Below are 14,240 nucleotides of genomic sequence, written 5' to 3' on the forward strand. Positions count from 1 at the left end.
GGGGGGCAGCCCCTCATTCTCTCCCGTCTCGGTTTTCCTCCCTGGGGCCGTACCGAGGGGAGGGGGAAGCGGTGCCCGGGCTGCGGCCTTCCTCTCCCGGGGCTGCTGCCGGCGCCGCTCTCCGGGGAGCGGGGGGAGGGTGTCTGACACGGCTCATGCGCCGTCACGGGCGGGGGTGGGGGGGAGGGCTCCGTCCCCTTCCCCCATCTCTGATGTCTCCGGTTGGGCTGAAGTTTTCTCGGGAGGGGGTGGGGAGTGGGTGGGGATGGAGGGACAGAACCGAGCCTAAAACCCCGGGGAGACTTTCGGTAATGTCTAGTAGGGATCGTGCTTAGGTTGTTGGATTCCTTGTTTTCCCAGTATCGGTTAGAGCTGATGAGGTGGACGTGGATGGGACCGTGGAAGATGACTTGGGTAAAAGCAGAGAAGGATCTCGAACAGATGATGAAGTTGTTCAGAGGTTAGTACCTGGGGTTCTGGGTAAGTTATTTCTGAAACGTTCAGGCTTTCCCTTGCTTTTTGAAGGGTCAGTTTGAACATCAGCAATGCTTAAAGCCTCAAAAATAGTGGGGGAACACCATTCAAAAGAGCCATCTAGTTAGCTGGGGGAAACTAAATACTTTTGGAAAAGACACTCCGTCTGAATAGAAGTGAGCCTGAGAACTTGGATTCAGAAATATTCACGTGGTTTTCTCTAATATTAATGGTTGTATGAAACCCGTTACATTAACAGGGCTTTACTCTAGCATGTAGTAAATGGTGTCATTTGAGTGCCTGCTAATGAAATAGCTCTATAGTTATGAACCTCCTGATCTCCTGTGAGGTATACGACATGCTGAGGATTACAGTGGTTTTAACATACCTGTATTCTTCCCTGAATTTATTTTTAGGAAAAAAACCTTACTTACCGGCACGTATTTTCAGTCAAGTTTTAGATTAAGGTTATGCTGTTGCAGATAGTTACTCTCGCGTATATCTCATTTGGTCATGTAACTTTGGGACTGTGTCAGTGATTAAGGATCTTACTGTTGTTCTAACTAGACTATTATGGCTGTTGCTACATGATAAAATTAGTGATACTGTATGTGGACAAGACTACTTGACGGGTTTTCATTGTCCTAACAGAGAGGAAGAAGCTATCCAGCTAGATGGCCTGAATGCATCCCAGATCAAAGAAATCAGAGAAAAATCTGAGAAGTTTGCATTTCAAGCAGAAGTGAACAGAATGATGAAACTTATTATCAATTCTTTATATAAAAATAAAGAGGTTAGTGCCTTTATCAGTAGAACATGTTAGAACTGTTTGTGTGTGTTCTGGAATTCCTCACTACTGGTTTCTATTTCAGATTTTCCTGAGGGAGCTTATTTCAAATGCTTCGGATGCTTTAGATAAGATCCGGTTAATATCTTTAACTGATGAAAGTGCTCTAGCTGGTAATGAGGAACTTACGGTCAAAATCAAGGTAAGAGGCATTAGGTATAGTCATCTGTTATGGAGGAGTGGTGGGAGGAATGTAAAAAAAAAAAAAAGTTAGTGCATCCTTAAATCTAAATTTCTGGCTTAATACCGGTGCAAATTCAAACTAGGACCGCATCAGGACCCTTGCAATTAACTTTATCAAAGAATACTCTTCTTTTAATGGTGAAAATATATTTCTGATTCTATGAAGAGTAACTGAAGTATTGAAATACTTTAAAGGTAGGTATTCCTCACTTTTGTAGTTACTGCAAATTTGATTTATTGTAGCCAGACATGTTTGAATTTGAATAGCTGCTATTCTACTTAACACTTCTCTGTGGCAGTGTATCATGTATTAAGACTCAAAGTGAAGCCAAACTGCATCTTTCTCTTTTTTTTTCAGTGTGATAAAGAGAAGAACATGCTTCATGTTACAGATACGGGTATTGGCATGACAAAAGAGGAGTTGGTTAAAAACCTGGGTACCATTGCAAAGTCTGGTACAAGTGAATTCTTAAACAAGATGACTGAAATGCAGGATGATAGCCAGTCAACATCTGAGTTAATTGGCCAGTTTGGTGTTGGCTTTTATTCTGCTTTCTTAGTAGCAGACAGAGTTATTGTCACGTCGAAACACAACAACGATACTCAACATATTTGGGAGTCAGATTCAAATGAATTCTCTGTGATTGATGACCCAAGAGGAAACACTTTAGGACGTGGCACAACCATAACGTAAGTATTATGTTTCTTTGGATTTAAAAGAAAAAAAACTGTATGGGTACACTTTGCTCCTTGGAATATGTGGATGACTTTAGCATTGCGACTCATACATTGCTTGCTTCTTGTAATACAGCTTTTTGCAGTTTAATAGAAACATGCAAACTACTGACTGCATCCAAAATAAATGTGGAGTGATAAAGTAGTCTGCTTCCTGTTCTGTTAGATGAACTAAGAAAGCATCTTGACAACTGTTGGCAAGTAATTCAAGACAGTTGAGCTGCCTGCAAACTAACTCATTCAGTTCCTCAGTGCAGTTGTGGCCCATTGAAACTTATGCAGGGGCTGTAGAGCTTCCTTTTGGAAACTGGCTGCTGTTTATACCAGTGAGACTGGTCTCATGCAAATCTCTAACTAGAGTTAGTTTGACAATCCTATTTTCATCTCTTTCTTGAGTGGATAAATTTATTTAATCTGAGTTTAGAGGACTTCTTCCTGAAGGAGGGCACTTAGTAGGAAAAGGTTCATCTGGGTGCCCTAGTTCCAAGTAAAGCTAGTGATAGTTCATCAAAGTCCTGATAAGTATCAATATAACTGAGGTTTTCTTTTAGGTTTCTGGATATTGTGTTCTGTCCCAGTTGTTGAAAACAATTACATGTTTCTCCTCATTGGAGCAGTTAAGTTTATATTTTTTAAGAGATAATGGCAGCTGAACTAATAAAAGTTCACTTGCATAAATTTGAATTGCTGTAGTTGCACAGGTAGGAAAATGCATTTCCTCTAAAACTATTTTAAAATACTCATTAAGCACTTTGATTGAAGGTTGGTTTTTTTATTTATTTTCTTCAGCCTTGTCTTGAAGGAGGAAGCATCTGATTATCTTGAGCTGGATACTGTTAAAAATCTAGTAAAGAAATACTCACAGTTCATAAACTTCCCCATATATGTGTGGAGCAGCAAGGTAAGTATATTTAACTGAGCATTGCACTGTTTGAGCTTTGGTTGTAAAAACTGTCTGACCAGATCTTTCAGGAAGGGTGAGGGCATACTATAGAACTTGTCTAATTTTTAAATTGTTCCATTCCTGACTCTTCGGGCTAGTATTTTACTAGTTACTTGCTCTCCAAAAGTTAGTGTGTTGTTAAAATCACAAATTTTTAAGGAACTTGGTTTCATTCTGACTGAAAGAACAAAGGAGCAAGACTGTGCTAATTGCTAAGAAAGATCTTTGTTCCACTGGCTTTGTTTAGTAGCTGGAAGCTTTGGTAAGCTCTCACGCAGGGCTGTGCTTAGATGTTCTGAAAATATGCCTGTTCTCCTGATGTTTTCTTAGTGTAGCGCTAAGTTAAAATCACCCAAGTCTCTGATTAGCATTACGTGTAAAGCTATGGAAAAACTGGAATTTGAGTATAGTGACCTCCCAGTGTACTGAAAGCAAGCATGTATTTATGAAAAACACAACTAAAAAAAAAGTAGCTAGCTATAGCTAAAAAACTACAGCTACCTATGGAGAACTGCTTGTGATAGGCAAATAACATAAGTTAAACTATAGAGATTAAGCTGCTTGAGAGAATACTAGAAGATGACTGGTAGGAAGCCACACAGTCCATGTCCCCACTTGGAATTTTCTCTTTAGACAGAGACTGTTGAAGAACCCATTGAAGAAGAGGAAGCGAAGGAGAAAGAAGAAACAGATGATGATGAAGCTGCAGTTGAAGAAGAGGAGGAAGAAAAGAAACCCAAAACTAAGAAGGTAAGCTTTGTCAGACTTGGAGTGTTGTAACTCAGGTCAGATAGTTCAGCAATTTTCATAGGTAGTCTTCTAGAAATGCACTTAAGTAGTGTGTGTGAGCTTTCAAACAGCAATCCTGTTAAGTGTAGACATCTTGTCAGGAAGTAAGATTTTAAGCAAAACAGACTTGGTAGAAATCAGGCAAATGATGAGTGAACTGCTTGAAATTGTAGTGGACATTGTTGAGTAGTTTAAACTGAGTATATTCTGCTGGAAGGCTTTTTTCAAAACACCGGTATAACAGAAATACTGATACTCATGACTGCATTAAGTGTACATAAAACACACTGGGGTGTAGACTTAAGTTTTTTTCCCATGTGTTACACTAATTTATGTATTCAAATAAGGATATCCAGGCCATTGCATAATGTACTTTGTAAATTGGGAAGAGCATGTATTTTTGACATGCTAGTTTATGACTTGGCCTCAGTGGAGCGTCTTTAACTGACTTGACCTTAAGTAAAGAATGAGTGTTCAGTATACTGTGGTGTTTACATACCTAGGTTGAAAAGACTGTCTGGGACTGGGAGCTCATGAATGACATAAAACCAATCTGGCAGAGACCATCTAAAGAAGTTGAAGAAGATGAATACAAAGCTTTTTACAAAACCTTTTCCAAGGTAAGATCTGAGCCTGAAGATTGTTCCAAAGCAAGAGGTTTGCTATAGTATCTCTTGGTGTGTAAACAAAACTGAGTGTTTATAGGATGGGCCATTTCTGAAGAATTAATTTCTGTTAGTAGATAGACTGAATTGTAGAGAGCCTAGGAGGTACAGCGTATCAGGCAGGTGTTAATCTTTTGTTCCAGAGAGAAGGTACTGCCACCTGAGTGTTGAGTGGCCTAGGTTTGAGAAGTAATGTGTTCCAGCTGATACGGAGCTTACTGATGTGCTTAAATGTTGACAGGGAAATTTTTATTTAGTCTGAGAGTGGTGGTGCTTGTGTTGTACTTGGAAGAAAGGGGAAGATAGGGCTTTCTAGAAACAGCATTGTCGTATGTGTAAATACAGCATAATGTGGTACTTGGGAGTCTGTTAACTATCCTGTGATGATACTGTACTGGTTACTGTGCTGTTGATAACTTTTTGGTGGTTGGCTTGTGGCGGGGGGGGGGAGAGTAGTAAGTCTCAAGGAAGGTTACTTCTCTGTGAGTAACTCAGCTGTATGTGGAACTTTTGTCGCCATAATAATAGATTCTAACAAAGCATGGTTGGATATTTTAATTGTAAAATAATTGCACTTATTTAGCAAACTCATTATTACTAGAAATGTGTTAACTCACCAATGTTTTCCCCATATCAATTAAAAGAATTCTCTCTTCACAGGAGCATGATGACCCAATGGCTTATATCCACTTCACTGCTGAAGGGGAAGTAACTTTCAAATCTATCTTGTTTGTTCCTAATTCTGCTCCACGTGGCCTCTTTGATGAATATGGATCAAAAAAAAGTGATTTCATTAAGGTAGGACAAGCAAGTGCACAGGTATGATTTTGTGTCCCAAAAAAAAAAACCCCACAACCCTGACTGCTGTTTCCTCTTGTAACTCAGTTGTATGTTCGAAGAGTGTTCATCACTGATGACTTCCATGACATGATGCCGAAATATCTTAACTTCGTTAAGGGTGTTGTAAGTATTAAAAGTCTTACTTGCATTTGATTATTACTTTTTCTATTTTCAAATACTGCTAGCTATACTTAAGAAGTTTCTTCCTCAATTAGGTGGATTCAGATGATCTTCCTTTGAATGTATCTCGTGAAACACTTCAGCAGCATAAATTGTTAAAGGTAAGCTAATTGATCTTACATTCCTTTGTTGTAAACAGATGAGAGTAGAAAGATGTAGAATAATAGCTTGATTAATTGTACTTTAAGGAGTGTGAAATTGAAGTGTAAGAAAGCCATGCATTGCTGTTTTCAGACTATCTGTTCACTTCAGTTCAGGGACACTGAATGTCTTGAAGTCATGCTTTGACGTGGGGTTGAATTGAGACCTCTTCCAAGTGCTTACTGTTATAACTTGCTATTGCTGCTTTTTTAGGTGATCAGAAAGAAACTTGTTCGCAAAACTCTCGATATGATCAAGAAAATTGCAGAAGAAAAATACAATGACACATTCTGGAAAGAGTTTGGTACTAATGTAAAGCTTGGAGTTATTGAGGATCACTCCAATCGTACGCGACTGGCTAAACTTCTTCGCTTCCAGTCTTCTCATCATGAAAGCAACCTCACAAGCCTTGACCAATATGTGGAAAGAATGAAAGAAAAGCAAGACAAAATTTACTTCATGGCAGGTGCCAGCAGAAAGGAGGTATGTGAGTGTGGAAGAAAGGACAAGGGGAAAAAAATTACAGCTCTTAAGTTAAAGTAGTACCTTAAACATTGTGAACTGTGTATTTGTTTTAAATGTGGAGACTCTATACTTATGTTATTATTGCAGTGCCATTTTCCTTGTACCAGCACTTATCAAATAGTTGTACAGGTTTCAGTAGCTGATGGTACCGATGCAATTAAAACTGGCATCTGATCTGTTTTGTTATCTTAGGCTGAGTCCTCACCATTTGTTGAACGCCTTCTGAAAAAGGGCTATGAAGTGATATATCTGACTGAACCTGTAGATGAATACTGTATTCAGGCTCTGCCAGAATTTGATGGCAAGAGGTTTCAAAATGTAGCAAAAGAAGGAGTTAAGTTTGAAGAAAGTGAAAAGTCTAAGGAGAGTCGTGAAGCCTTGGAAAAGGAATTTGAACCACTCTTAAATTGGATGAAGGACAAAGCTCTAAAAGACAAGGTAAACCTTATGCTATACGTAATGCTGATTTGTAAATGCTATTTTACTTGCTACAACACACCTTGCAGATTCTCTCAGCGTAGGCTTGATAGTAGCTTCTCTGTCTTCCTATAGGAAAATGAACATGATGTTTAATACTTTTATTTTGGGAAGATAAGGAGTTAGAATTTCTATCTTCAGAATGTCTCCTTTCAGAAAATACTGTAGTGACAGGAAACTTCAGTGTTACTTTATTTGCTGTATGAGCTATTAGCTCTATGAATTGACATTAAGGCTTTTTCTTCTACAGATTGAAAAAGCTGTGCTATCTCAACGTTTAACCCAGTCTCCATGTGCTCTTGTGGCTAGTCAGTATGGATGGTCTGGTAACATGGAAAGAATCATGAAGGCTCAAGCTTACCAAACTGGGAAGGATATATCTACAAAGTAAGCTTTGAGTTATGTAGCAGAAGACATGAAATGTCGTTGATGGGTTTCCTTGCTTGATGTGGGCACACCAAGCTTCCATCTGGATCAGATGATCCTTCATGTTTTTAAGGTCATTAACAACCAAGTTGCAGTCTCCATTGTAGTCCTACATTGTTATTTCAAAGGTCAGTGTGTAAAACTGCCTGGTGAGCAAGACTCATCAGCGGCATTTGCTATCTGTCATTTGGTGACAAGAGAAGATGAACCGTCTTAGTAACCTGAATGCTTTTTAGAGTTAAACTAGTAGTAAACATGGGCTGGGGGAGGAATACACGTTACTGTGGCTGTAATTGATATTCATGGATTTAAAGATGTAGCTACTTCAAAACTTAATGATGTAACTTCTGTTCTTTTCAGTTACTATGCTAGCCAGAAGAAGACATTTGAAATTAACCCCAGGCATCCACTGATCAAGGACATGCTGAGGCGAGTCAAGGTAAACAAATAACAGTAGTGAAATATTGACTACTTGGCTGCGTATCACCTAGTTAACGGTTCTGTTTGTGTTTGTTTTGTAATGCTCTTTCACATTAGGAAAACGAAGATGACAAAACAGTTTCAGATCTTGCAGTGGTATTGTTTGAAACTGCAACTTTGAGATCAGGATATATGTTACCAGACACTAAGGAATATGGAGACAGAATAGAAAGAATGCTACGTTTAAGTTTAAACATTGACCTGGATGCAAAGGTTAGTTTGCCTTCAATTTGAGGCTGATAATTGAGTTACTGCTCCTACGTCTTAAAAAAGCAGATACTTGACCAACTTGGATAAAACAAAATTTTTCCAGCTTCCTACACTTAAGTGGGCCACCAGGAGCCCAATTCAAGTACCTGGGTGGGAAACTGATGAGTCTGTATGTCATGCTTATGTCCTCCCTTCCAGTTGTTTTTCCAGTTGCTTGGCATTCTGCTCTTTCATTATGCTTCTCAAGTATTGTCCTGTGCTAAACAGAACTTGCTTTCTCCTTCAGGTAGCTTGGGGCAAATGTAAGGAACTGATAGTGAATGCTTTCATAGCCTGTATTTAGCTAGTCCACAACTAGTAGATGTCCTAAGCAAATAAAGCAAATTGCGTGTGACCTTGCAACAGGTGGAGGAGGAACCTGAAGAGCCTGAAGATGCAGCTGAGGAGGCAGAGCAAGATGAAGAGGAGGTGGATGCTGATGCTGAAGATAGTGAAACACAGAAGGTAAGGTCTCAAGTTTGCCTCTTTCTTAACAATATTTATGTGCAGTTTTGTCTGCGGTGCTTCCTAGCAACAAACTTGTTGACTTTTGCTTTCATGGCACTAGTTTTTAGTGTGAGGTTTTCCAGTCTTTTCTTGGAGGGAGGAAAAAACTGCAGCACAAATGATACTTCATTCCTTATCAAACTATATTGCAAGAAGAAAAAACTTAGATATATTCAAAATGGGAGCTAAATTAAGCTTAAGAGATTGCAACAGTACCCTATAGCAAGAAAACACCAGCAAATCCTCTGCGGTCAGCTAAATGTTATCTGTTGGATTTCCACAGCTTGTTCGCAATAACAAATAATGGGCAAGAAGATAGTTTCAAATGCTTACAATACAGACTCACAACACCACTACCTGTAAACAGTTCTGCTGTTACATGAAGTCAGCCTTCACTTAGCTAATGCCTGCAGTTTTAATGATGTCTTGATGAATACTTGGGTTCACCTCTTCTGAGACAGCTCTTGTAACTTTTTCCACTTTGAAAAAAGCAACGCTCATTCTCTGTTTGTCTCCACAGGAATCCACAGATGTGAAAGATGAACTGTAAGCTGCACTCAACTACCGTCCTGCACTGGGGGGTTAGGAGGGAATGTGAATTAGATTGTTTTGTTTTTTTTCCACTGTACAATGTTGAGGGATGGTATGGGGTTTAAGGGTAAAGGAGGATTTTTTTTTAAGTTGACTTTTCTAAAAACATTCCTCATGAATGTAAATTTGTATTATTTAACTGACTTGGTGTAAAATCTTGTCATGTACAAAATAAAATGTTCCCAAACACCACTAACTCTAGATTTTACATAGTAAGCTTATCTTGTTGGCTAGCACAAAGAAAAGAAGGGATTGTATCGAGCGTTCAGGTCCTTTGTACAGCAGGCCCTTTGCGGTCCTCATGCTTTGCCACACTGGCAAAGCCACACTTAACTGTGTAGTGTACGTCTATGGCTGGGGTTTGCGTTGACAAACCTGCTGGGCTGTTTAGCCAAAATGTACCTGGTATCTAAGAGCTGTACTGAACTTGCCAGTCAAAATAAGCATTCAAGAAGTTATGTATTTACTGACATCCCAAGAAAGATGAGATAGGGCATTTAAAAATAGCATTGGAACTGAAGTCCTGCCAGCTTGCACTGAACTACATGTGACTTGGCTCCACTGTACAGAAGAGGCTGCAGCTTTTACAGCCAAGATAACACAAAAAATAAAAATCTCCTTTCACTAAAGGTGTGAACCACAGCAAACAAGTGGCTCACTACCTCTGAGCTTATACTATCCTCCATGGTATTTGGTAACCCTGCCTTTAACTGGTGTATCTTTCCCAACAGTTACAGCAGTCCTGCTTTCTACAATTTTCTAAGGATGGAAGCTCTTGTCTGTTACAGTTACTCCAGTTACTCCTTAAGGCTGCTGTTCTTAAACTTTTTCACTCTTTAGTATGGCAAAGCACTGTAAATACTTAATTGAACTCAAGCTAAATCTGCTGACACCAAACTGTAGCATAGACAGGTTGAACTGGAGGTGCCAATTTCTCTTTTATTCATTTATATGAGCTTTATGTGGTGTTTAGGTGAAGCACTTAAATTTTCTCACTAGTGCCTCTACTTTGAAATACCTTCGTGGAGTTGATAGAAAGTGTTTACATTAAAGGGTGTTTTTGCCGCCTTCTGTGGAAGAAGTACATAGGAGTAGTACTTCTATACAGTGACTCTACTTAAGAACCACTATTCTGTTTTGTTAACAGAATTTTTTGTGAAATTTGAGGTTCTGCAATCTGATGTGAAATAAACTCTAATTAGGTGGAAGTGTTAAACACTGACCTGAAGAACTTGCTTTCCGTTTACTTTTATGAGGTGGCTTCTATATTGCCCAAATACTTTACATGCAATAAATACAAATGCCATGTATCACTGTGGTTATTGAGTTAGGGTTTACACAATGTGTTAGCTTTACATGTGTTGAGGTATGCTGTTTGAGACTTCAAGGAATAGGAGCTTAGTTTTGTAGGTTTTTTGAGGGTGTTGGGGTTGTTTTGGCTTTTACTCACTGTAGTAGTATCTTAGATGCACCATAAGAGCCTTTTGTTATTAGAGCATGCTGGGTGCTTTAACCCTTGAGTAGGTCAGTGGCCAGCAGTATCAGCTTAAATTGCGGTCCTTTGTTGGTAAGTTACTGAGTAGGGGAGGTGCACCATTTCTGCTTAAGGCATGGTCTTCTCACTATGGCAGTGCAACTGTTGTGCTCTATAGCAATCAACTGCTGCTGAGGTTTTAATACTTCCTAAACTATCACCTCTAGTGCATACATGCCCCTCTACATCTGTTTGACCTGCCTGAGTAGCAAAGGTGGCTCATGCCTACTGTATGGTTGAGTGCTTTTGCAGCAAACAATCCCAAGAGGAGTATTGGAAGTGTAGGGTTGCTTGCTACAGTATTCGTAATCTGTTAATTACTTGTAGACTTAAGCAACCTTTGTTCTGTTACATAGCTGGAGTTCTCAATGCCTTGATTGGTTTTAGGATGACATACCTGATTTAATTTCAGTAATAATAAAGAGCACACTTGAGAGTCACGCTTTGTGCTTCTTCATCTTCCTCAGCTGGGGGTATCGTGCAGCATAGCTGTGGTCCAGCTGCTTTCTCTACCCTGGAGTGACAAGTGTTTGCTATTAATAAGCACAAAATGCAGTTGTAGGTGTGGTGGGGTTTTTTTTGGGGGGGTAGGGGTGTCAGCTCTGTGAAGTAAAAGAGTGAATGTTGGAAGAAGCATCTCCCAGTCACAGGCTATTTTTTTTTCAGTGCTGCAGTCACACTGACTGGGGGTGACGTCAGCTTTGCTGTTCCTAGGTGGGCACTAATCAGAATGGGTTCCCTCTGCTCTAACAGGCTGGGGTAAAACAAATGCTCCCTGTTTCTCAATTTCTATTAGTAGCAGGATACATTTAGAAAACCAATCCAAATTAGTAACTTCCCTCTGCAGCCTTTAGGTCTGAAAAGCCTTTAGAAAACAGGGAGAAATGCATCTTTCATGTCAGAAATCAACTATAATGACAGAAGTGGTACTCTGACAAAGCTTGAGTAAGAGGGTAAAGGTTGATGAATCCTGGCTCTTTAAAGGGATAACTAAAAAACTACTGTTCCTGCCCTAGTCGGAACAGGAACAATACTGCTGAACTGCGCCATCTTGTCTCTTCAATAAACTTTATCTTATGCTGAGGCAAAGGTTGTCAATCTTGGCTTTCTTTAGGTACAGTGAAGGAAAAAGTAGTTTCACCAGAACTTCGGCTGCTTTCCTAGATCAGCCAATAGTTGCAAAGTTGTGTGAGAGCACAGGGACATACAGGAGCAGAGGATCTATAAACCTTTCTTCCTAGGAAAACCACTCCAACTTACACAAACATAAATAACAGCTTCACAGCTAAAACAGATGTAAAAGTAGCACTTCCAGTGATAATTTCTGGACCCTTCTGCTATTACGAGAGCTCCAAGTACTTTGCCAGTAGGAATTAGGGGAGCTTTCTGTTTCCTTAATGGGTAATCGGTCAGACTGCAGTCTTCTTTCCCGAGTTAAACCTGAGTGAGAATTGAGGATGAAGCCTGTGCCTTGCCTTGCTACCTTTCTCGAGGGAAAGCAATCCCCAATGTTCACAAGCTCTGTTGCATACCATTCAAAAATGGGTTGTTGTACCATCTTTGTAGGACATTTACTTAGTGTATCTTCAGTTTTGTGGTGATCCTATTTCTGGACTGAAAAGTAAACCTGCACTTGTTATTTCAGAGTTCTGTATGTCTACAGCTATCAAAAGTAGCTGTGAACAGAAGATGATACCCACATAGATTATAAACATAGGTAATTTCAGTATAATCTGTATGTATTTGCCCCATTTTAACTAATACAACCAAGTTGTAAGATCCTTTCCAGCCTTACAGTGGACCAAAGTCAATTTCCCGTCAGGAATACAAACAGAAAGCCAACATAACTGCTGCTACAGCAGTTAGCCAGCATTAGAAGGAGTCCATGTAACAAGTCCTGCAAGAAGGAATCTTTCTAAGGAATTTCTAAGTGCCACCACTTTATCCCGTTCTGTGTTATGTCCAGTAACACTGAGTTAAAATTTAAAAAGGGGGGAAATGGCAACGGGTAAGCGAGGCTCTACTAGAGATAAACACATAAGCTTATTAAGGCTAATGCGTGGCCTGAAAAGCTCAACTTTTCAATATGCTAAACTTCCTGTACTTGTTAATGAGCTTCAAAGTTTCAAATTCCATCAGACTCACCAATGTGAGTTCACATCTTTTATTCTGAAGGATACTTGCACTGCAATCAAGATTAAGAAATCATAAGCATTTTGGCACACAACCGACTGAACTTTTAACATTATTCATCGTACATTCATTTTTAATGCTGCCTTTAAGTCTGCTTAAAGGAAACAACAACAAAAAAGTATCCATGGAGTACAGTATTTCACATATGGATTTCTGCAGTTGAGACAGCTGAACAAGTATTGTATTAGTTCTAGTTTTCACAATGTAAGTAAATTCTGGTCACTGTTGTGAAGTTTGAACTTTGCTTGATCTTGCTTTTAGACCCAACAGTTCTGTTTTCAGTTCTCCAGGCTTAGGAGGTACTTCAGGTATACTCTGTTAAAAATGGAGAAAGACGTCAGTGTTGTGGCAAAAGAAAAACTAAACTCAAAACAGTAAATTAGCGTACTCTGTAAGAAAAAGCATTATAGCTAAATTGTGATTATACTGCCCTCTTTTTTAGCATTGTGTTAAATGTTAAATTGTGATTATACTGCCCTCTTTTTTGAGCAGAGTATAATTCTTACACACAAAACATTTTAAAAATTAACCTATTACCTTTTTTGTAATTTGACTTTCATTTTAAAGTAGCAAAATATGATTTAAAAAAGAAAGAAGGAAAAAGGAAGAACGGACAGTTTGTTTCAAAGTAACAACACTTCTTTTTGCCATTTAAGAAATTAAGTTTGGTTGAGATGTCTAGTACAGCTGAAGTTTCCAAACATATTCCTTCTCTTGGTGACAGAAGAAAAATTTCACTGCTTCTACCCTTCTGTTTTAGAAATTAAGTACTGAAACTGGAAATGAAATTTAAAAAGGGATACCAGATGACATGACGTTTTAAAAAACATACCTCCTCAAAATTTGTGCTAAATAGGTGTAGATCATTAGATCATTCTGAGTACATATACCTATTTCCCTGCAATGAAGGCTACAGTAGAAACTTAAAATACATGAATTCTTATGCATCTATCAATGATTTAAGCCTCCCTGCTTAAATTTTGACATGACAGCTCAAGCATGGGTATTTTTTAACTTATTTCTAATTTTCATACAGCATGTTTAAAAAAACAAAAAGTATACAAGGGAAGGGGAATGAAATAAAGCTTACAAATTGGAAGGCCTCCGAAAAACCAAATCAACCATTAATATCCCTGGTGGATGCTCTCATTTGAAGTTCGGATCTCTGTGACTGTAATTTAGACAGTCTTGACTCTCAGCCTGTCATTGTTCCTAATGTAAACTTTTGGTCATCTTCATTCCCATTCCTGAGGAGGGGGAAAGTCTATTTAAATTTAATATAGCGCCTTCTTGCCACTTTTGCACATTCTTTTCAAAATAAACAGCTTCCGACAGTAAAAACCCCTTGTGAAGAAGTCTGCACAGCTCGCTCATTTTCGGTGCCACGCCGTGGGTTTGAAGGCAGCTCCCGAGAGTCGACCTGCCTCCCTGGGCCGCTGCTTCCTCAGAGCCTCGTCATTT

The 14,240-nt window shown here is 39.1% G+C and overlaps 2 protein-coding genes across 2 annotated transcripts; one reads left to right on the forward strand and one right to left on the reverse strand.

Annotated features, from left to right (window-relative positions):
* The first annotated feature begins 366 nt into the window (after positions 1–366).
* On the forward strand, positions 367–9,242 carry HSP90B1 (heat shock protein 90kDa beta (Grp94), member 1). Its single transcript, XM_009887418.1, has 16 exons — positions 367–460; positions 1,126–1,267; positions 1,347–1,463; positions 1,863–2,194; positions 3,029–3,140; positions 3,816–3,932; positions 4,475–4,591; positions 5,297–5,434; positions 5,522–5,599; positions 5,692–5,757; positions 6,011–6,280; positions 6,515–6,760; positions 7,050–7,186; positions 7,586–7,918; positions 8,321–8,419; positions 8,982–9,242. The coding sequence occupies exons 2-14, from the start codon at positions 1,226–1,228 to the stop codon at positions 7,674–7,676; spliced, it is 1,863 nt and encodes a 620-aa protein (XP_009885720.1). The 5' UTR covers positions 367–460; positions 1,126–1,225; the 3' UTR covers positions 7,677–7,918; positions 8,321–8,419; positions 8,982–9,242.
* A 3,756-nt stretch (positions 9,243–12,998) lies between these two features.
* Positions 12,999–14,153, reverse strand: LOC104288618 (chromosome unknown open reading frame, human C12orf73). Its single transcript, XM_009887443.1, has 2 exons — positions 14,085–14,153; positions 12,999–13,094 (listed from the first exon to the last, which is right to left on the reverse strand). Exons 1-2 carry the CDS (start codon positions 14,151–14,153, stop codon positions 12,999–13,001), a joined length of 165 nt encoding a protein of 54 aa, XP_009885745.1.
* Positions 14,154–14,240: the final 87 nt, after the last annotated feature.

The sequence above is a fragment of the Charadrius vociferus genome, unplaced genomic scaffold, assembly GCF_000708025.1.
Source record: "Charadrius vociferus isolate BGI_N301 unplaced genomic scaffold, ASM70802v2 scaffold196, whole genome shotgun sequence".
NCBI lineage: Eukaryota > Metazoa > Chordata > Aves > Charadriiformes > Charadriidae > Charadrius > Charadrius vociferus.

Coding starts and splice junctions, on each gene's coding strand:
- HSP90B1 (XM_009887418.1), top strand. CDS start 1,226: ATGATGAAACTTATTATCAATTCTTTATATAAAAATAAAGAG. Junction 3,141..3,815: donor TATATGTGTGGAGCAGCAAG/GTAAGTATATTT, acceptor TTTTCTCTTTAG/ACAGAGACTGTTGAAGAACC. Junction 6,281..6,514: donor CAGGTGCCAGCAGAAAGGAG/GTATGTGAGTGT, acceptor TTGTTATCTTAG/GCTGAGTCCTCACCATTTGT.
- LOC104288618 (XM_009887443.1), bottom strand. CDS start 14,153: ATGAGCGAGCTGTGCAGACTTCTTCACAAGGGGTTTTTACTGTCGGAA. Junction 13,095..14,084: donor CTGTTTATTTTGAAAAGAAT/GTGCAAAAGTGG, acceptor CATTTTTAACAG/AGTATACCTGAAGTACCTCC.